The sequence below is a fragment of the Oryzias latipes genome, chromosome 13 (assembly GCF_002234675.1).
Source record: "Oryzias latipes chromosome 13, ASM223467v1".
In the NCBI taxonomy this organism is placed as follows: Eukaryota; Metazoa; Chordata; class Actinopteri; order Beloniformes; family Adrianichthyidae; genus Oryzias; species Oryzias latipes.
In genome coordinates, this window is record NC_019871.2 from 7,942,530 (window position 1) to 7,966,694 (window position 24,165).

The 24,165-nt window shown below is 36.2% G+C and overlaps 1 protein-coding gene across 2 annotated transcripts in view; it reads right to left on the bottom strand.

Annotated features, from left to right (window-relative positions):
• The window catches only part of LOC101174611 (splicing factor, arginine/serine-rich 15), a 29,901-nt gene that overhangs the window by 4,398 nt on the left and 1,338 nt on the right, over positions 1-24,165 (bottom strand). For both annotated transcript variants that reach the window (XM_020708120.2, XM_011482333.3), the window contains exons 5-16: positions 23,987-24,104; positions 23,723-23,856; positions 23,498-23,638; positions 23,341-23,414; positions 18,648-18,738; positions 18,411-18,488; positions 18,079-18,158; positions 17,300-17,478; positions 17,128-17,228; positions 15,781-15,894; positions 15,526-15,682; positions 15,341-15,432 (exon numbers count right to left, since the gene is read on the bottom strand). In XM_020708120.2, the coding sequence (XP_020563779.1) occupies positions 15,341-15,432; positions 15,526-15,682; positions 15,781-15,894; positions 17,128-17,228; positions 17,300-17,478; positions 18,079-18,158; positions 18,411-18,488; positions 18,648-18,738; positions 23,341-23,414; positions 23,498-23,638; positions 23,723-23,856; positions 23,987-24,104 (1,359 nt within the window). The remainder of the gene's footprint in view (positions 1-15,340; positions 15,433-15,525; positions 15,683-15,780; positions 15,895-17,127; positions 17,229-17,299; positions 17,479-18,078; positions 18,159-18,410; positions 18,489-18,647; positions 18,739-23,340; positions 23,415-23,497; positions 23,639-23,722; positions 23,857-23,986; positions 24,105-24,165) is intronic.

Consider the following 24,165-nt stretch of genomic DNA (forward strand, 5'->3'; position numbering starts at 1 on the left):
TTTTACCTATTTCTTCAGACTAAAAACGTTAAATATATTGGTGCTGCTGTGTTAATGTTTCAGATCAATTTAGATTTAATATTATTTATTGATTGAATTATTTTTTTCAGCATCAAATGGTTCAGTTGGTCAAAATGTTTCTAGTTTAAATAAGGAATGACAGATTTTTTTTATTTCAGGTACTTTCAGCTTCTTTTCTGTTTTAGACTAGAACAGGGTTTCTGTGGCTAAATAAAGTTAATATTTGTTGAAAGTGGATTTATTTTGCTTTTTTCTTTTGTTAGTGTTAAAAGATACAATTTTAGGTATACAAATTTTATAGATACTGACCTGATGTATTGTCACCGCGCGAGTGTGTCTGTGTGTGTGTGTATGGGGGGGGGGGGGGGGGTCGGGGGGGGCGCGAAACATTTTCTTTTCCTAGGGGGGGCCTGGCAAAAAATAATTGAGAAGCACTGCTTTAGAACAAGAGCAAATCTTCACTCCATTACCCCCAGTCCTAAAAGATGGTAGGACTTTGGATAGAAATTATGCCTGTAGCTCCATTTTGTGAGTTATTTGTTCACAAGCTGGTCTATTAAGTTCCATTCCTGTATGAATCGTGACACAAATATAATATAAAATCACCAAAACAAGATACATCTATCACAATAAGAATGACAATTGCAAGAAGAGTGAAAAATTAAGGATAGTACTGGAAGAAGAAAAAACTTTTAAATATTAGTCTTCTTTAAACTTCTCTAAATTATTGTGAACAATAGTGAAACAAAAAATATTTTTATCTGATAAAAATATATTCTGGCATCTTAAAAAAACTATCATATCGCCACGTAGCCTCTGGCTTAAGCATTTATAACATTTAGCCAGTATAAACATGCATAAAGAACTGTATGTTCCAAAAAACAAAACAAAAGAAAATGTAATAAAACAGTACTTATAAATCTTAATAACAGCAACTGATAACACTGCCTGCGTTTAATGGATATCTTACCAGAGTGTGCAGCCTTTCTTCAGCCATGACCCTCATATTTCTGTCTATGCATAAAGGAATAGCAGGACTGGAGATCAGAGCTTGCAACAGTGTAAAAAATTTACATCTAATAAAAACCGAAAATAAATAGCTTTGCAAAAAATAAAACTAAAAGAAAAAAAAACACTAAACAACAATGAAAAACTAGACAGAAGACAGTAAAATAAGAATGTTTAAACCCACCCATCTATTTAAAGGGGAAAAAAGAAGACAAAAATGTACTAATTAATGCAAAATAAAAATCTCAACAAAAATCATAACAACTAATGGAAAAAAGCCCCCCCGCCCTATTAAAAATGTAAAGACCCACTGCAAGTGATTTTAACATTCAACATGATTTTAACACTTACTCTATCTCAAACCCGTTTCTCGTTATGGAGCACATTTATAATAAGGTTTAAAATAAAAACAGCATTTCTGAGTATTTATTTATTCAAATTCTGATGGATCAGGAGCAGATAAAAACTCGCCATTTGAAATAACTCAGTTGTGACGCAGCAACTGACATGTACAGGCCAGTCTCCCTGCTCTGCTACATTCTGATGCATCCACTTGCAGACAAATAGATCAACATCTTCATTTTCCTGGTCTGAGCTAACATCTGGCTCAAAACTGTACGGCTGGACAGCTCGAATATTGCTTGCCATTTTTGTTGCACTGCTAATGTTAGCTTGGAGTTGTGAGGGGCTGTAAGATTACAGGACAGAGGGTAAACAAAGGCATGATGGGGTTTCAGTGGAGGTTTACTGCCAACAACCCACAATTCAGGGGCAAATTTCTGTTGAACCCCATGCTGCTCTGCAGAAAAATGTCTTAAAAAAACGTCAACGTCAATAAATATTCAAGTTTTCATCCAGGTTGTATTAAGGTTTATTTATTGTTGTAAAGTTAAGCACTTTTAACAGGACTCAATGAGAAATTACTTTCTTTCGAAACCATCCTCAAGTGGCCATTTGAGGAACTGCAGCAAAACCCTTTAAAAGAAGTAATAAAAAATAGGAATACATTTATTATTCTCCCAATGTGGAAATTTGATGCTGGAACAGCCAAAAAAATGTTTTTAAAAAGGCTAGAAAAACGAGAAATGAATAAAGATGAAAAAAAAATCTAGTTTACATGCATATGAAATACTATTTCTAAAATATGTAAACATGCTAATGTTTGAAATTGAAATTATTTTGCAGTGACATTTGGATTTGCTGGACTTGTCTGTATTTTTATTTTGATAGTTGAATAGTTCTTTAACCATCTTGAATATAATAAGTCAGCTTTTTTGCAGATCATGTCTTTCATCTTGTCCTATATGACATTAAATTGTAAGGTACCATATATTCTGCACTACAGCATACACTTAAATGCCTGAAGACAGTTCACCCTATATTCTGGGGCACCTTATATATAGAATACTTCAGTTTGTGCTTTTTGATATTGAATATTTGATATTTGAGAGCTACATGGTGGTCTGTCAAAATGTCAGGTTATTTTTTTGTTTTTTTTTACGAGTTGGAAACAAGGTTGGGTGTTTGCATAGCCACAGTTTCATTTGTTTTAGCGGTAGAGTCGGTTTTTGTAGGTGTTAACAAGGTTGAAAGTTACAGGCAATGTGAATACTCCAATGTGTTTAACGTGTAACGTGTCACATACAAGTTTTAGAATTAACGTGAACGCAGTTACTAAAGCCAGACTGACTGACTGACAGACTTATCTCTGACTATTTTGTCTATTTTATTATATCTGACTATTTTCGTTTAATGTGCCTTATAGTTTGGTGCGTCGAATGATTTACATTTGAAACAGACCATTCATTGATGCTTCGCCTTATACTCTGGTGCGCTGCATAGAGTAGTCCAGTACATCTCTAAATACAGTGGCTACTCCCGATGGCCAATCACATCACTCTTTACAAAGAGTCTCCTGGATAGGTTGTTTGACAGCGTTTGGTGCATTTTGTGTATTTGCATTCATAAACCAGTAGAGGATTTAAACAGCATGGGTCCAATACAATTCTATTACATTTCTAATATTCATACAAAGATTATAAAAAATAAAAAGAACCCAATTTTATTTTTAGTTCAAACAAAATTACTGATTAGTCATTTGTCTTGCTCATTGCGTTTAGACATTATATTGTAGGGTAGTTAGGCATATGTATAGCAATATTGTGCATCTCCACAGTTATTTGTTACCGTTGTTTCTCCAACTCACCGAGACATCAGTTTGAAAAGACACAACTTAAGCAGATCAAAACACAACTCAACTCAGTTAACTAATGAATTGGCTTTGCTAACAAAAAATCTTTTATTTCTACGGTTGTGGCATGTAAGGTAAGCTAGTTTGCATAAATAACTCAGTGATGTATTAGATTAGACAATACACCATGGCAAGGCATTGAAATTTTTGTAAAATTGCATTTTTAAAATGCTAAATAGCATGCAAAGATTGTGAACTGCAGTCTGAGGTTGTTACCTTTGCAGCTTAAAAAAACGTTTTTAGCAATTGCTATCAGGTGCATCAAATCTTCGTTTCACACCTGCATAAAATTTGCATTATAAGATTGTTACCTATCGGCAATTTGTGCAGTGTTAAACTGTTGATGTAATACCAAACCATTACTGCCGCTGGTTCATGCTCCACATACATTCTGTATTCAATGTGTATGGACAGGAATACAGCTTTGAGATCGATGTCTTACTTTGTCATTAACTGAAAAAATGTTTTTCATTTTTTAATTCTAATTTCAAAGTTGTGCCTATGCCTTTCAGAAATTTTAATCCTAATTTTCATTTAGTTGAGATAAGACTATTAATTTGATAAAATGGACGGGTTTGACTTTTTTTAATAGAAAAAAGGCAGTGCACATGAAGTGGAATCTTGCAATTTTAAGAATAATGAGACCATATTGCCAAAAGTATTTACCCAACTGTCTTTATGTTCAAATTTACTTGAGTGACATCCCATTTTAATAGATGTGCGATGACAGTTCTGGGAAAGCTATCCACATTGTTTAGGAGTGTGTTTATAAAAAATTTAAATCTGGACCATTATAAGAAAAAAAATAGAACTATCCAAAACCTCTTGGTGTGTTGAAGCGTTAAAATGCCTTTCCACTGGGATTATGCAGCCAAGACCACCTCCTGAAAGAAAAACCCCGAACACCAAAACCTCCTCTCCACCGAAATTCATACACACCAAAATGCTTTCAGATAAGTATTGTTCTACTGGAATTCACATAGTCCAGGCTTGTTTATCAGATTGCCAGATGAAGAAGCAAGACTTGTCACGCTAGAAAAATGTAGACACTGCTGTAGAGTTCTACGACAGTGCCCTGGTTTTGACTTTGCATTGCACATGGGAATGCATGATGTTAACTGCTGGACCAAGAGAACAAATTGCGTAAATCCTTTGGCAAACTGCTCTTGAGCAAAGTTCATGTGAGGTTTGGAGATCTGTAGTGATCAAGTCTGTAAAAGTTGGTGATCACTGTGGACAATCTGCCTCTTCGGCTGACCTCCCTCAGTCAGTTTGGCCTACAATTACGTGGCTGAAATGCTGTTGTACTCAATTGGTTCCACTTTGATATAAAACCAATCATAGTTGACTGAAGAATCTAGTAAATTGGAAATCTCACAGCTAGACTTGTTGCATGGGTCACACCACACTGTCATAATCGAATTAACTGAACAAATGAGAATGGGGCATTCTTTGACAAATGTTTGCAGAAGTAGTCTGCATACTTGGGTACATACCTAACCTTTAAATTTATGACCATAATAGTTAATGGAATATTTCAATTATAATGTTTGGATGTGTCAGTATGTAATTTTGGCAATATACTATTTTAACTGTCTTTGATTCTTGACAATAAAAGTCATTTTAAAAAATTTGGGCAAAAAGTCACATGTATATAATGAACCTTATAAGCCTTGAATCACAAATGTTGGTTCTAAAACTGCAAAAATCTAATAGAAGTATTTGTTTTAAAATAAATTCTTAATTCTATCTAATTGATGAGTTAATATACTCAAAATTATTCAACTGCCTACGTACAGAAAACAACTATATTACAATTATTAGTCTAAAAAAATCAAACTTTTTTAATATTTAGTATAAACTATACATGGAAAAAAAGAATTCCACCAAAACAAAAATTTACTTTGTAGATATATTCTACCATTTTCTATTTTTATGCCCAAAAGAGACATTTAAAATTAAAGAGCAATATTGTAAACTTAACTTGGAACAGTTATAACAATTAAGAAAAACATTTAATAAAGTAAAAGCAGAATTTGGCATGCGAGTTATTAGCCCTCTGGAAAAGATGTCCACATTAGTAAAAAGGTGTTTAAAAGGTTAATGTTTCCCCCTTTAAATGGCTGGACACACAAATGTTCCCCAAAGTCTATATATGGATTATTATTAAACATTAATTCAACACGTAATGCATACCAATGTCAAAAGAAATCCACGTAAATTCTATACCTGCTACATCCAAGGCAAACAGAAAAAACTTGAAGACAAAGATCACTATCAGCAAAATGTTGCACAGACCTTTAAAGGGTAGGAGTTTTGAGAAAAAAATACAACAAAGAGCCCAATGTCTGCTCTTACCCCAATGTTTTATCCCTTCAGCAGAAAACTGTTGCCACATCCGAAAATATCATCAGGCTGGCAGCAAGATCTTCAATCAACGAAGATTCTTCTTTGATTTCTGCTTTTCCAGGGGTCAAAACTGATTTGTTCTTGCTGCCATTTGGAAAACACTAGGAATTGGTGTTGATGCAGCAAAATAATTTGACATGCCACCTGCCACATTGAGATTATCATATAAAATGGAACAAGAAACTTGACGAGACCTTTTTTTTTAACCCACTCACCTTTGTGAGTCCTCTTGCCAGAAGACCAACAAATTCAAAACAAACAAACTTTAGATCCGTGTCAGACAGCAAACCATGTCCTAGTTCAGTTTTCTCGGTATCAAGAAGGCATCAAGTTCTCTGTCCAAATAACATGTTTTATTTTTTGATTGTTTGCTGAAGCCAATATTAGAAGAGCAAAATTTGGTTCACAAGACAGAATGTGTATATATGAATGGGTGTCAAATTTTTTCAGATATGTTCCTCTTGGTGACCTCAGGGCTCAATTCTTAGTCCAGTCATTTTCCCTTAGCTGCATCCAGTGTACACATTAGGTCATTCTCAAAAAAATGTTGATAATGCGGTCACATACAAAATCACAGTACGCTGTTCAGGGCAACTGGTTACGAAAAGGTCATTTAGAAGATGCTTTGCTGCTCATTCAAGAAATGTCCTACGTTTGATCATAAACAGAATAAAACTGTTATAAAGACACAATAGGGCGCATGTACATTGAAACATGTACACATTAAAGCTAATCAAAACTCTGGTGCAGATCAAGCAAGCAAAGCAGAGTTTGCTTTAAAAGGAGGGTCTTGGTTCACTTGCTTATTACTCTGCTATGGTCCACTTTAATATGAATGCTCTGTTGACTATTGAACGGTCCAAAGAGAGTAATAAAAAGTTCACAGCATAAATTTAAAGAATGATGTATAATGCCACAAAATGAAAGGCTTACCATTCCCAGTTATTTTTAATCATGGCTCCAGGATACTTTTTGCCCAACTGTCTTTCTTAGGGTGCACTAGCATAACAGTTACGTGTATCCACATTTTCAGCCACACTGTATTTTTAGCACCAGGTTCACAGGGTCACTGTTTGTCCCTAAATTGGCATTTGCTGCTGCGTGCCACTGACTAAACACATTGAGATTTTTCAACACAAAATGTATTCAACTAGTCACAAATGCAGTATTGTCAGTCATTGTTTTTCTAAACAACAAATGCTGTGCATTATTTGTGGGATTTACTGTCCAAGTGCGAGGGAAACTGGCCAAACCATGCTCCTGAACAGAGTCTAGGATAATAATCCTCAATGTTTCCTTATACCTTATTAAACGATCAGCAAAGAGCTGGACTCAAATTTGCATTTAAACATGTTTATAAATTATCAAAGGAAGTAAAATAATGTGTCGTCAGGTGCTTCAGCCTCGTCTCTATTTTCAGTGTCCTTTCTTTGTGCATTTACCAAAACACACAAATGTCACCAAAAGTAATGTTTCTGCACAAATCACTGGTTGTTATTGAAAGCCAACTTTCTTTTTCCCCAGAACTAGTTTCTGCAGGTTATTTTGGAAAATATTTTAACTGACTATATATGGAGTGCTGTTAAACCACCATCCTACTTGCACTTAAAACTATTCAGTGAGAAATACAGTCCCTCTGTTTTATTAATGCTCAAGTGGAAGGACTAAATTTACATAAAAGACTTCATGTTATCCTCACATTAGATGAAGCAAACATCTGTCTATAGCACATTAAGCACCATGTATTCCCCATAATGTGTGTAGTACTACTGACAGAGCCTTACTGGTGTTACTGGCTTTCAGGGTTTCTACAGTGAGGCAAAAAAGTATTTAGTCAGCCACCAATTGTGAAAGTTCTCCCACTTTAAAAAGATGAGAGGCCTGTAATTTTCCTCATAGGTAAACCTAAACTATGACAGACAAAATGAGAGTAAAACATCCAGAAAATCCCATCTTCTGATTTTCATAAGCATGTATTAGTAAATTATGATGGAAAATAAGTATTTGGTCAATAGCAAAAGTTCAACTCAATACTTTGTTGTATACCCTTTGTTGGCAATGACAGCAGTCAAATTTTTTTTGTTAGTCTTCACAAGTTTTTTTCATTAATTGTTGCTTGTATTTTGGCATATTCCTACAGTACAGACCAAAAGTTTGAACACACCTTCCCATTCATTTGAATGAGAATGTGTGCCCAAACTTTTGGTCTGTACTGCAGATCTCTAGCACAGTGATGTTTTGGGGCTGTCGCTGGGCAACACAGACTTTCAACTGCCTCCAAAGATTTTCTATGGAGTTAACACGGATAAGAAGTCCTGGTCCTTTTGCTGAAAAACAGCCCAAAAGCATGATGTTTCCACCCTCATGCTTTACAGTAGGCATGGTGTTCTTTGGATACAACTCTGCATTCTTTCACTTCCAAAAATTTTGAGTAGAAAAAAGTTCCATTTTGGTTTCATCTGACCATAGGCATTTTCCCAATTCTCCTCTGGATCATCCAAACTTTAGACAGGTCTGTACATCTACTGGCTTTGGCAGGGGGACACCTCTGGCACTGAATAATTTGAGTCCCCGGTGGCGTAGTGTGTTACTGATGGTAGCCTTTGTTATTTTGGTCCCAGCTCTCTGCAGGTCATTCACTAGGTCCCCCAGTGTGGTTCTGGGATTTTTGCTTACCGTTTTTGTAATCATTTTGACCCCATAGGGTGAGATCTGCCAGGGAGCCCCAGATGGGAGGAGATCATCAGTGGTCTTCTATGCCTTCCATTTCCCAATAATTGCTCTCATACTTGATTTATTCAAACCAAGCTGCTTACCTACTGCAGATTCAGTCTTTCCAGCCTGATGCAGGTCAACAATTTTGTTTCTGGTGTCCTTAGACAGCTCTTTGGTCTTTGGCTACTGTTTGAGGTTGTGGATGGGTGTTTTTTTATATAAATAACAAGGTCAAACAGGTGCTAATACAGGTAACAACTGAAAGACAGAGGATCCTCTTAAAGAAAAAGTTACAGGTCTGCGAGAGCCAGAAATCTTGCTTGTTTGTAGGTGATCAAATACTTATTTTCCACCATAATTTGCAAATAAATTCTTTAAAAATCTGACGGTGTGATTTTCTGGATTTTTGTTCTCATTTAGCTGAGGAATACCTATAATGAAAATTACAGACCTCTCATCTTTTAAGTGGGAGAACTTGCACATCTGGTGGTAGACTAATACTTTTTTGCCCCACTGTTACTAGTTATGACTTCTAATAGAAGTGCCTCCACTCTGGGTTTAACACTGCTGTGAAACCGAAGGGATAGTGTTCAGCTGGATCAAGTCTTTAAATTTCCGTTCGCATCAGACTGGAACATTCCTAACAAAAACTTGTCTTTGAATCCACTCTAGTTATCTGAGGCTACATGCACACCTTCCATCTCAGCTAGCCACTCATCTCCCTTTGACTGCAGCATTTGCAAATAGAGCCCACATAGAGGACCCCCCCCCCCCCCCCCCCCCCCCGGTTAGAGGTGGGTTTGCGCTGTTATCTGGTCAGTTTAGACCACAATATAGGCTTGATGTGTCTGTACTTAAACCACAGGGAAACTTTTAGTTACAGAAATATAAATAAAATAAAGAACCTCAAACACCTGGGCGAACTGGTACAACATGAGATTTTTTCAATTGATTCCATTGGTCTTTCTTATATGTGACCAAAACAGTAGCACTCTAGAAGCCCTGTTCTTGCTTTTAACCTTACAGCCAAATTAGAAAACAAAACAAAAGAATTACTAAACTGAATATTTACTGAGTCAGTTTACATGCAGACCACATATCTGACTTCTTAAATTTTCTTATTTTCCCAAAGAAGAATTTTCCCATCGTGGGATAAATAGTCTTTTCTTATCTTTGCTGGATCATAGAAGTTATGGAAGACTGAGATATTGAACTACCACTTGGCATTAATCTCGAAAAGATGATCTTTTCTGCCATTATTCATGTTAATATATATTATTTTCTTGTAGTCTACCATCTGTGCATGTGTAAACAATAACAAGGAAACCAAAGTCATAAATCTACAACACAAAACCCAGAGAAGCATTTTATATCAAGGCAACTGCTGTTCATGGTGGAGTACAAACTGAGAACAGCAGCAACAAATACTTTATTTTGGAGAAACAATCCTTACCTAATAGCAACAATCATCTGCATAGACATGTTTACAATAAAACAGACAAGAATCGGTTTTGAAAGTAACCAAAAGATTGAAAGTTAGGTCATTACATTGGCCCTTCTCCATTATAATTCAATTGACTACAAAAAATACCAGGACTTTCTGGTGTTTCCACTTTCTTAGCCAACTTTCATTTTTCGGAACACTCCCGGTTATCCTGTTTTTAAGGGAGTATAAAAGTCAGAGTTTTTTTTTTTAAATTTTCCTCAATAGTGTAGGATCAAGCAGGAAAGCGTCTCCTTAATAAACTGGACAAACGGTGCAGTTTTGGTGCATTACACCACACAAAATGACAACTATGTAAACTCAAAAGCAAAACACAAACTCCTTACACAAACAGGGTTCACTGTACTTCAATTTAAACTTGATCCACTACAAGTTTAAATAAGCTTGAATTCTGACAAACAGAATTTATTCAGAGGCAATATTTAACATAAGCCAACAGGTTGTATGCACTTCAACAAACACCTATGCTGACGAACAATAGTAAAAATGTAAATGTTATCAATGGTCAGATTTGCCTAGTAAAGCTTTGCATTTTTTTGCATGTTTAAAAACTTGAATATTACAATTCTAGTGAATACAATGATAATTTCATGGCTCCTCTTTACAGCCCCCATTTTAGATCAAATAGATGAGACATGTTAGAGAGGTATGCTCTGATGAGCAAACGCATGAAAGGTTTATGCAGGTTTAGGTTTTAGGCAGAGAATTGGCAAACATTGACAGGTCTTTTAGTCCCTTAATGTTAAAAAAAAACAATTTAAATATTCTGATGCAAATCTCATTATGAACAGACTGGAAGTGTTACCAAGCAATGGGACAACAGCAGTTTGTGTAATGCTATGCTCCATTAAACTTAAACTAAAACAATGCAACAATTTTTTTTAAGTTCACATTTATGTCCAACTATTAAAAGGATAACTTTCCACCTGGTCTCAATCCAGCTGTCCCAACGCCAAGTAGACATGTGAGTCAAATAACCGGATAAGTTTAGGCTCCATTATGATGCCATGCTTGGACATATATGGGTCTGCAGTGAGTGAATGTGAACACATTGTTGCAGCGCTATAAACACAAGTCTGTCCTAATGCACGAGTGGAAACCTACTCACCTCACAGGTCTCCACACAGGCGCCAGAGATTTTTTACTCCTTGCTCTTCCAGTGTCCATGGGAAGTGTACATTAGAAATTATATACAAATGAAAAATATAAAATTCTATTCACTTTGCACAATGCCGAGATAGCATGCTTCATTTACAGGAAAATAACCGCACATTTGTGCTTGCAATTACGACAAAAAAAAAAAAAGAAAACAACTCGAAAGCACAGCTGCAGGGTTGGATCTATGAAGAGTCTTGAGCTGCATCTTGACTTCAAATTCTTACTGTGTGGCACATTCATTTGCCTTTGTTCTTTTCCAAGGTAGAAAATATGAATTTGTGAAACACTGCACGAGTCATTTCATGAGGAAGTATAATGAACAAATGTCCTCATTGTAGGATAGTTACAGTTCTATTTCTAAATGGGATGAAAGAGCTTAGCAGTTTAGGATTTTGTTACTTTAAGATTAAAGCATTTATGTGATTCCGTTTTTGTCTTAAAGTTAGAAAAGGCAGTTTACTTAAAGTACAATATCAAACCACTACTGGTAGGCCATAACAAGTAGAATTACAGGGTATTTAAAATGTATCAAAAACAGAAGGTTTATCCTTATAATATTTTGCCTTCTGTGCTGATGCAATGCGGTAAAAAGAAACCCCTTCAATCCTGCATCAGCACATACAGAATGTCCTGAGACTGGTGGTTCTCCACCCTTGTCTTCAGGGGCTGTTGATAATTTTGCCTCCCAGCTCTGACACAGCGTTATTTGTATCATTGTGGCTCAGTCTTTATGCTAAAAGACATTTAACATCTTTAAAAACACAATTAAACTAAAACCCTTTTTAAAGTATGCAAAAATAAATAAAAGTAATTAATCAATAGGAGGAGACACGAGGACAAATGTGTAAAGTATGTGTTACAGATCAATCTCAACTTATGAAAATACATTTCAAATATCTTTCAAATGAGAATTGGCGAAAATGTATGATACAGTGTAAGAAATAACTTCAAAATACTGTTAGGTAATATCAGTAAGAGGTTAAAAAAAAGTTGTTTTGGTATTTTGTCTTGCCAAGAGGTACGAAACAGCGTCATCCTGAGGTGATTAGTGGGAATTCACGTGTTCAGCAAGTAATTTTGGCTCAGAAACCGACCTAAACATGTTTAATTCAAGCTCAATGTAAAATGAATCATTTGTACCTAAAATGACCTGTGTTCAGACAGTTCCTGCTTTGAACAAGCTTTTGAACCAGCAGATTTTGTGGCTTTTAAATTAAAAAAAATTAAAAAACGTATTGCTAGTGAGGAAACATTGGAACAAAATTCAGTCATTTTAGATATATTTATTTCAGTGGTCTTTTGGGTGGCAGTGCTCATATGGAATTTGAACATGGTGCTCTATTATTTTTTTAATTAAAGGCTCCTTTCATTCTTTTATTTGGCCCCAATGACGAGAAAACAGAGGACTAGTTAAAAGTTAAAGCAAAATATCATTTAATGCCAGAAGCCTCAGGTGGCTGTTGTTTATGATCGTGGCATTAGGATCTGTTTGTTTTAGGGTTTTGTGTCCCTTCCGTCGAACAAAACTCTTTGCTGGCGTGAAAGAGGTTTTGCTCCTTGATGAGTGCTCCAGATCAATGGTAAAGTTCAAATGAACAGCAGTTGTAAAACCAACGCCACTGACCACGTGGGCGTGACGTTAAGAACAGAAACCATTAATCCAAAGTTGAAGTATACACAAGAGGCTGAGTGACCTGGTGGCCTGGATGTTCCCTGCAGAGCTGACGAGCCTAAGTAGGGGATTCCACTGCAACTAAGTAAGTAAGGTAAGTGCACTGAAGCAGAACGCTCAACATGCGAGGGTTGTACAGGTTCAGGGTTGATAAACACTGAGAAGTCTGTGACTTTAAAAACGGAATAAAACAAACAAGGAAAATGCTCTCACTGTTTTGATTTGAACATATTACTGTTTCCCAAAAGAAAAGAAAAAACTGATATTAGAAGCTTTATTTGAATCTATTGTGACCTTTACTTTCAACAAAAATTGATTGGAGATAACAATAACATAATTTCCCCCATTCATTCCCTTCTAGTTTATTTTTATAAAAAGATGACTAAATGAAAGATATGTGTACAAAGATGTTATTAGGTCTACAAATGAAGGAATACCTGCTGTTAAGTGTTTAAAGGGTCATCCATGGGGAGTTTGGATTGCTCTTTTCAAACAAGCACAAAGTAGTGACTGTAGTTTTGCAGCTGACGATGCAGTTTGTGACAATCATTCAATGTATCACTATTTAGAGGTTCATAACACGGGTACTGAGAGCTGCTTTGTGTACCATAATGCATGGATACCCTTTCCAAAATAATATTTTTTTCTGCTCGATAAACATTTTGAAAAAACATGAAAAGTGAAAATCCTAAATTCACTCTTCTGTGAAGTGTCCAGTAATAGGTTGGTTTGGCTTACCTTGTCTTGAACTTTGACACTCCTCTTCCAAAATTAGACCTTAAACTCCCACGAGACGGAAATGGTGACATAAACCCGAGCACAAGGCTTGAACACAGTTTGTTCCAGGTTAAATCAGTCTGTTGAGCAGTTTGGCTGGTTATGAAATAATTCTGTTGAATACTTTTATTAAGGTCACTTTGGTTGATCAATGTTGCAAGTCTTCACACACAGGAAGGATTAGATTTGATTTTGGACTCATTCTTCTAGCTGCCTTTATTTATTGTGGTTAGTATTAAATTGACATCTCATTTTTTTTAAATAAAAACGAATATTTCTAACCAAATTTGGCCAATAGAATTTTAGCAATTTAGTCATATTTTCAGTATTATGACTAAAAACTTGCAATTGGTAGTAAAACTAAAAAGGAAAAACTCCAAATACACACTGCCAACACACAAGTCCAAACATTCTTGATGAGAGTTCAGCAGCTGTTGCAGAATACAGAAAAAAGATCAATGCTTCCCTGCACACATACCACAGTGATTAAAGTTTTTTTAATTCCCACTTTATTTAAATAGCTTGGATGATATTGTACAAGATTACTGAGTGAAGGTGCAAATATTTTTGCAAGAAAGAAAGAAGAAATGGCTTAACAAAGATGACCAAATCCAAATTTCTACCAGCAGAGGAGCCCATCTGAATAGTGGATACCATTAACCTTTTTTGGAACAAAAAACTACTTGTCAACACTAAAACCATCAAACATTGAGCTAAACCAAAATAAAAACTGCAGTTATTGTTCAAATCTGATTAATATGAGGGGTCTTTTGTATTTACCAAAACATTTGATTTATGTTAAAGACCCCCCACTAATGAAAATCATGTTTTTGAGTCTTTGACATGTACTTGTGGCATTTTTCTTCTAAAAGAGAACAAATGTAAACAGAAGAAATTTTATCTTTCCATTTCTCAGTATTTCTACTTTTAAAGCGATGTCAATCGAGTTGTCACAAAGATCCACTGTTTGAATCAATGAGCCTTTGTGATGTCAGAACGGCTCAAGAGCCAATGTGAAAGCTCCCTGATCTGCCTTGTCCAGCGTGGACCAGCTCAGGTGCGAGAGAAAAGAAGATGGCACATTGCTGCAGTCTCTGCATGTATTTTAAGTGAGTCCAAGGCTGGATTTTATTGTTGGATTAAACTTAAAGTTATAGTTCCTTGCCCCCCTTCAACCAACAGTCGCCGTGACGGGCTCTGGAAAACCCGGTCCCTCGAATAGGAACAGCTGGCTCAAAACATGGATGGGAGTTCAGGAGAACTATCGGATCGATCCACCAGGTGTGTATTCTACCTGCTGTCACATGTCCAAAGTTTAGTCCCTGATTGGTTGAAGTGACGCAGCACCAGCGTCCAGCGTCTTCACCAGCGTCCACATTGTTTTCTTTACTCTGGCACTCAGTTCAAATCACGCTGCTGCAAGACCTTAGCGCCGCACCTGAACCATTGACTTAACACTGAAACTGTCTGCATCTGCCACGCGAATCAGCAACAGAGAACACTACAAATCTAATTTAAACCTAAAACAAGCACATAAATTATTTAATGTTTTATATTTGCTGCCTTTTTAAAAAAAATAAATATGCAAATTATTATTTAATATATGTAGGTCAATCACATCAAGTGATTGTTTTCCAGCATTTATTTCTTTAAGAATATACAAAATGAAGTCATTCAGAAAGGCTCCACCACTTGTAAAGTTAAAATAATTTATTTGTGTTTACAGCCTCGAGAAGGATTGCAAAACAATCTCTCCCTGAGGCAATAAATTCATCAAAATAAAAGGATTAAAATAAAACATATTTAAGGACTGCATAAGCATTACCTGAACAAGAGTACTGACACCGTCATCTGGAACCCCTTCCAGCACCCCGTTTACAGCTGCCTGGTGGTTGAGTTCCTTGCCAAACTTCCACTCTAGATCAATGAAACATGACGGACCAAATAAGGTAAAACACATATTCTATCCATTCAAACAAGTGCTTAGGTTATGTTAAAATAATTTTCTACCTGGATTAAGAGTCTCTGCATCCAGCATACCCCCTTCCCGATAGCTCTCCAACTCCTCGACTTTCACTTTGCTCCAGGGAATGTAACAAACGCCGCGTTCCACATCCCAAAACTTTTTGTGTGCTGATTTTATACCTTTGTTTAAAGCCCAAGCAATCTAAACGAAAAACACACACATACTCATCAACTGTCCGTTACATGGTTCATAACCTGAATAAAGCTTGTAATGTAAATCCAATCAAAGAATCCACATACCTTCACAGGCTTCTGGTTGACTTTATAAGACCCTCGACTGAGTTTTTTCAAAGCTGTATATGCATCTTGTCTGTGAACCATGACAATGTAGGCACAACCCCTTGGAGGTATCATCTAAAAACAAAAGTAAAATAAAAATAATTAACATTAGTATTTAAAAATATACATATCCTACATACAGATCCTGTAAATCTATTGCAACTCAAACAAAAATGTTACATACCGTTATACTACATATATCTAATTATATTTTTTAACCCTTGTGCTAACTTAGATGACCCCACCCTTACTTTGACGTGTTCTCCCTACCATGACAAAGGTGGAAAGATTTCATGTAATCCATGGACACCACTGAAGATCACAAATCATTGAAGAAAAAAGGTTCAGAGCACTGTCTAGTGGGTCTAGATGACCCAACTCCCAATGTTAAAGTGCCTAGGATAGCACAAGGGTTAATAAAACTTCACTGCCCATCTACTGGTACTGTATTCCAATATGGCAAAATACTTAACTATTTTTGTAGAGATACAGGCCATAGGGATAGTCAAACATTCAACATACAATCAATCTACTAAATCAACATTATTACATTTCTAAGATCTTGTTAGTTTTAATAATGCATAGTATACAAAGTTCAAATAAGTTTTGACCAAAAAACAGTTGGTATTAAATGAGATTGAATGATCTCTGGAATGAGGATATGTTTAGAAAACAGGCAGCAAGAACTAGTTTAAATGTAACTGTGTTTCTGTTGAAGGTGTAAAACTGTGGAAGAACTGTACAGGTGATGTCAAGAGATGCCGCTCCATATTTTGAGACTTTTTAAACTCTGTTAGTGATAAATATTGGAGAGAAACCAGAATTTATTTTTTGTATCAAGATTCAAGGTTTTATTGCCGTTTGCACATAAAGTACATCGGAATTTTTCTTTGGCATCTCTCAGGTCAAGATGAACATAGAAAAGGACAAAATTTAAAAAGAAATAAAATAAAATAAGACAACAAGAGTACAAAGTATAAAATATAAATAAATATGAATATTGCAGTGTCCCAATCTTACAGAAGAATTATTAATATATGTGAACATTTTTCATAAAACCATAATCTATGTTAAAATGTATCTACGGTAACCGTCACTTACAGGTAGACAGAAATGCAAATAGGCTAGGGCAATAAGCCATGGCTTCAGCCCATACCTGTTGTATTGTTTTTTTGTTGACGTGATTACATTTGTACAACTGAACTACACAGCACAAACTGTGAAGTTTGATGCAAATGAATACATACAAACTGACCAAGAAAACAAAATCTCTTTCTCTCTCCGACACTTTTTTATTTTTTTACTTACATGGATAGACTCAATCTGGCCAAACTCCTCCAAAAGGGATGTTACATCCGACTGCTGAGTTTTCTTGTCAAGCTGTCCAACCCAAAGTGTAGTACTGCAAACTAGGAATATTAAAAAAAATGATTAAAATCCCCCAGCAGTACTATATGGATAGTTCTATGATGGCACATACCGCTGAGTGTTTGACTCTTTATGCTGGGGAGACCCTTCTGTCTACGTTCTCGGTCTTTCTCGCTTTGATTCCTGTCCTGAGAATTGGAGTGGGATCTCCAGTGTCGCTCTCTGGAACGAGAGCCTCTGTGTCTTGATCTCTCTGAGCGAGATGAAGATCTTGATCTTTTCCTTGGAGATCTGAAACACAATTTAAATTAGTTGAACGTGAGAAAATGAGCTGTTAACTATGAGAGGCTTTTTGACTAAGAGTGGCTAAAACATTTTCAACTTTTATTAATTTCATACAAAGCAAATAGAGAACTGCTTTGCTGTGTAATTCATGCATATCAACTACATAAAATCAAACAAAGAAGGTTCAGAATGAAATAAATGAACAACAACTTTACACCCAAATGAAAAAACAAAGCAGCTGGTAGAAGCTGCCTTGTTTTTGGATGCTTAACAGTATAATAATATAATACATGCTTTCCCTGCCTTAAATATACAAGCACAAAACGCCAAACAATCAGCCTAAACAAAATTTGCAAACAATTGTTTTCTGATTACTCATTTGTCTTATGAAAACTGCTGCGTTTCTGCTAATTTGTGACAATGTGGTGCAAGTCTAAAGAGGATGCCATTAGATGTGAAATGATTTGTTTTCAGACGGGAAAAAAAACAGAATTTCAATGCAAAAAATGTCACTAATATTCATTATTTTGCTCCAAAAACCATTTTAAACCCCATTCACATGCTTTTAGACTGGACAACATCGCCTTGTAGGACCACAGGTTTTACCTGGAACGACTTCTGGATCTGGATCTCTTGCCATAACCTCTGCGTCTGCCTTCCCTTCTATGCCTTTCAACAGAACTTTCCTTAAAAAAAAAAAATTTAACAGCAAGTTTAATGAGTTAAATCCACTTTAAGTCATGAATTACATTTAAATACAAAGAGTGCTAAGTAAATATTTTTTAACGCCAGTTGAGAAAACAATTTACAAGCTTTGTGTGTTAAGGAACAGTTTTCACTAATCTTTTACTTAAACCTTTTTTTTAGTAATAAGTAAGAATCATAAAGTAGTCACAGAAATATCTTGGTTTGGAAGTGTTGGGAACATTATTACTAACCTTTGTTTGCAGGTAATTGTCGTGAGAATGGTATCCATCTGGTATCAAATGACGTTCAACGTGACTTCCTCCAAATTGCTAAAGGATGACAAAAAGAAAGTCAACAACAAAATCATTTTCTTAAATGATTTTCAGAACACAAAGTCCTTTGCTAAAGGGTCTGATCTTTTTGTGTAAAGCTACTAGTTTCTATTCTTCTATGCTTCGATTTAATTTTCCAGCAAAACAGAAAATGACCTTTATTTCTGCCGTGTCCCCCATCACACCATGAAAGTCTGTTCCAGCTCCCTGGTCTGAAAACCGTCTCAACAAGCTTTCAGAAAGGCTTCTGTTGAGACAAAACCCATTAAAAAAGCCGATTTAATGACTTTATTACACACACACACATCATAAAATATAGATCTCTAACAGAAAAGTTAATTATTAAATAAAACATAAGAAAAAAATCCTAGCAGACACTATAAAATTTCCTAATGATACCAATTGCTTAAAAAAAAAGCAAAAAAAAAAATCATAAACAGTAAAACATAAACATAGTTTAAATGCTGATCAAATAAGATTATTGCAGTTAGAAGCTAAGGTTAATAAAATGTCTAGCTTGTGTTTGTGTCCTTGTATGTATTGTGTTAGTAATTCCAATCCATTCCTATAAGAATCAACAGTCACAACAAAATATTTCTTAATTAAAACCAAGTCTGCAAATGATGATGGCACATCAATTTACCAACATCCAAGTGACTGTAAACCATTCAGGCTGAGAATTTCATCAGCCTGCTAGAGCATTTTAAACAGTAAAAATAAAGTTATAGTTTTAACACAACAGCAACACGGTTTTAATTATTTCAAGGAAGTGTGACTTTTCATTGTCACCTACAAATAACATACAAAAACAGCGTTCACCTCTAAATATTGTCATAGAAAAAAATTAAATACTGTCATTTAGAGAAGAACAGTAAGTGTGGATTTGTGTCAATATGCTGTCATTCTGACTTATGACAATTTCCATTATAAAGTGGTAATGGACACCAACATTTAAGAAAAAGTCACACCGACAGTGGTCAACTACAGTCCTGATTAGGCATGACAAGATAAACCTGATTAACACACAACAAAGCTGTCTTTTGAAAGGCACAAGATATTGTGTTAAACACCTCAGCAACTAGGAAAATAAGTAAATAGTAAGACTAGAGAAGCCATAAACACACATATATACAAATGGATGTGATGCTGACCATAGCACTTAATGCTGCCTATGGGAATAACAAAATGTGGGAACATTGAAGAGTCACAATCAAAAACTCAGAAGGGAAAAATAAAACTGCAATGCAGGACAAGACATAGTTATGCTACATTCTGTTCAGCTGTGGAGCAAATGGGAAAATAGAAATCTCAATAAAACCCCAAAAAAAGCACAAATTAAAAGACCCATGAAAGAAAAATGTTAAAGTTTAACAAAGTCTGAATGGCCAAAATGTGAAGAATATTAGAGTAGCCAACAGTCATGTGGACTCTCAAGGTTCAAACCTTGGTAAAACAAATAAATAAATAAGTCCAGCATAAAGGCCCGTACACACCGGGACGAATTTCGCCCGCGATTTTCGCCGACGTTTAACGCCTCGTGACTAAACAAAGGGCACCAATGTGAGTGTGCACACCGACGCGAAAAAACGCCACGCGTCAAAGCGTCACTTTTTAAAAACCGCCACGGGTTCGTTTTTTTGGTTTGACGCACCGCATCGAAAACTATACGATCAATGAGAACAGCGCTTTTGCACACGTGTCTGGAGCTTCTGAAGTTACAGTAAAACACAACTTGGGGGCGCTCAAACATCAAACTGCCTTTCTGAGCACATATACCAGCGAAGAAGATAGACGCCAAGTAGCGTCTACACTGCCACGACGAAATAATGACGGACATTTTAAAATATCCCCGAACCAAGCACCAGTTGGAGCAACTGGTGCTTGAAATATTAATGTTTTCTTTGTATTATTCTGACAAGCGCGTAAATACTTGCTCTCTTCTTCTGAGCCAAAAGCGACTTTAAGAAGTGTAAAGTTGCGGAGCGCCTATGGAAGCGATTATGTAGCATAAATAAAAAGCAAAGTCAAAACCAGAAATACTTTTTCATTTTCAAAATGAAGCTGCATTTTTTGACTCAAAAATATAATGAAAAAGCAATCCACCAAAATGCTTTTTCATTTCCTTCCTCAACACAGCTTATTCTGTCACTTAATTAAAATTAAAATGAAAATGGTATTTGACATTTCATTTTCAAACAGTTCTCTGGTAAATGTGTAGCATAATTCATTTAGAAATGTCTAATTTGACCATTAAAATGGATTAATAGAAATGCTTTTTAATTTTCAAAATGAAGCTGCATTTTTTGACTCAAAATTAAAAAGAAAAAGCAATATTTCAAAATGCTTTTTCATTTCCTTCCTCAATACAGCTTATTCTGTCACTTAATTAAAATGATAAAGAAAATGGTATTTGACATTTCATTTTCAAAAAGGTCCCTGGTAAATGTGTACCAAAATTCATTTAGAAATGTCTCATTTGACAATTAAAATGGATTAACAGAAATGCTTTTTAATTTTCAAAATGTAGCTGCATTTTTTGACTCAAAATTAAAAAGAAAAAGCAATATTTCAAAATGCTTTTTCATTTTATACCTAAAACCGCTTATTCTGTGTCATAATTCAAACGAAAATGCAAAGAGGGGATTGCATTTGCATTTTAACATCCACCCCGCGCTAGTTGTCACAATATTCAATTCGAAAAAGCATTAGCAGAGGGGAGGCGGGGCGATGACGTCACTGCTTTCTCCGTGTGTCCGGCTACTGACAGGCGCACACACACGCACCAGGAGCAGACTGTGTTAGCGGCAGAGACGAGGATTTTGTGATGGTTGTGAACTTCTGATGAGTTTCCACAGCTTCTCAGGACTAAGTAACTGCATGTCCGCCTTCTGCGGTCCTCCTCCTGACGCACCGCGGACAAGCTTTGTTCTTCGGACCGCCAGCTGCCTTCGCACAGCGGAGCGCGAAGCTCCCGACGATCGCTGAAGGCGGAAATGCTGCTACGATCTGAGAAACCATCATATGAATTTGTGTTTCCAGTGGTGTCCAGAACAAAATAAAGACTGATGTAATTCACAGATATTTACACATTTATATGCAGCTTTGCGGTGAATTTGCTGTTTGATTTATTAAGATCCAGGAATCCAGGTTTGAGCTGGCCAGGTCCAGCGGTTTTTGAACAGGACCCGGTTTTACGTAATCTTAATATGAAAAATGCAGCAGAATGTTCCTTTAGCTCCCTCGCGAATCAGAAGCTGTGAATCGTAAGCCAACTTTAGCGTCGTCTGACCGCACGGATTTAAAAACATATAATCGAGCAGAGCAGGCCGTAAAATATTAGCATAACTGTAATAAAAGCACATTATGAAGATAGTCTCCTGCAGCTTCGCGCTGAGTGAGTGTTTTTGGTCCAACCAGCAACGTTTAGCATCGAGAAATCTGCTGTCAGATGATGGAGCTCCAGCTGTCATCGAACAGCAAATTCACCGCGAAGCTGCAGATAAATGTGTAAATATCTGTGAATTACATCAGTCTTTATTTTGTTCTGGACACCACTGGAAACACAAATTCATATGATGGTTTCTCAGATCGTAGCAGCATTTCCGCCTTCAGCGATCGTCGGGAGCTTCGCGCTCCGCTGTGCGAAGGCAGCTGGCGGTCCGAAGAACAAAGCTTGTCCGCGGTGCGTCAGGAGGAGGACCGCAGAAGGCGGACATGCAGTTACTTAGTCCTGAGAAGCTGTGGAAACTCATCAGAAGTTCACAACCATCACAAAACCCTCGTCTCTGCCGCTAACACAGTCTGCTCCTGGTGCGCGTGTGTGCGTCAGTCAGCAGCCGGACACACGGAGAAAGCAGTGACGTCATCGCCCCGCCTCCCCTCTGCTAATGCCTTTTCGAAATGAATATTGTGACAAGGTGCGCGGGGTGGATGTTAAAATGCAAATGCAATCCCCTCTTTGCATTTTCGTTTGAATTATGACACAGAATAAGCGGTTTTAAGTATAAAATGAAAAAGCATTTTGAAATATTGCTTTTTCTTTTTAATTTTGAGTCAAAAAATGCAGCTACATTTTGAAAATTAAAAAGCATTTCTGTTAATCCATTTTAATTGTCAAATGAGACATTTCTAAATGAATTTTGGTACACATTTACCAGGGACCTTTTTGAAAATGAAATGTCAAATACCATTTTCTTTATCATTTTAATTAAGTGACAGAATAAGCTGTATTGAGGAAGGAAATGAAAAAGCATTTTGAAATATTGCTTTTTCTTTTTAATTTTGAGTCAAAAAATGCAGCTTCATTTTGAAAATTAAAAAGCATTTCTATTAATCCATTTTAATGGTCAAATTAGACATTTCTAAATGAATTATGCTACACATTTACCAGAGAACTGTTTGAAAATGAAATGTCAAATACCATTTTCATTTTAATTTTAATTAAGTGACAGAATAAGCTGTGTTGAGGAAGGAAATGAAAAAGCATTTTGGTGGATTGCTTTTTCATTATATTTTTGAGTCAAAAAATGCAGCTTCATTTTGAAAATGAAAAAGCATTTCTGGTTTTGACTTTGCTTTTTATTTATGCTACATAATCGCTTCCATAAGCGCCACCTTATGTACAGGAGTATTTCTGTTTTATATTAAGCGCCATCTAATGTCAGGGAATGAAATTGCATGTTCGCTCGGCTCATCGTCAGCGAAAATCGCCTGGGTGTGAACACAAAAAATTCACAAAACCGCAAAAGGTGAACTGCAATGTAGCCATGGAGCACTGTACAGAAATTAGAGAGAAAAAAAACCCCAGGAACATCAGTAAGCACATTGACATGCATTAACTCAAACTCACTGTAATTGATTGTTGTCCTCTGAAACTTGCATGTCCTCTGGGTCATCATCATAGTCAAATCGATCAAGCAGTTTCTGAGGAAATACATGTTACACAATTAAATACATCAAAAGGAAAATCTTTTTTTTTTGTTTAAATCAAAGAGCTTTGCTATTACCTCTGCCAAAGAACTTTTATTTGCACTTCGGCCACTACATTGGTTGAGTTTGGAAACTGGCATCATTGGTGGGCTGGGTAAATTGTTAGTGTTTACAGTAGATGCATCTGCTTGCTGAAGGTTCTGAAGCATCCTCTGTAACTGGCGGGGAACAAAAAGAAGAAGAAATATAAGTTTTACAATTTAAGTCAGACGGCTGATGTGTTATTGTCAATAACTTCTTACTTCCTGACAGTGGGGGGATTGAAGCAGCTGTGCCACAGCAGCTAAGGCATCAGATGTGGGTAGTTGGGGTTCATCAGCTAAAACAGAGGCATTACCGACCAAAGGTTCTGCATCCTTTTGTGGGGCAACAGGAACTGTTCAGGGACAAAAAATATATCTTAAAGAGGTTTTAAAAAGATACCACCAATCAATAAACCGGGTTTTTCTACACTAAGAGTTACTATTTTAGAAATTCTGTAATAACATCATTTGTAGATTTACTACCTCCAAGTGTGGGAGACGATGTAGTGACAGAAGCAGCCATGTCCATCAAAGGCTGAAGAATGTTCATCTCAAACACACCATTCTTCTGCCACAGGTTCAGGACACGCAGTATTTTGTTCTGATGAGATAAAAAAAAAGTCACTTTTTTATTTTATTTATATTTAGCTAAACTGACGCAC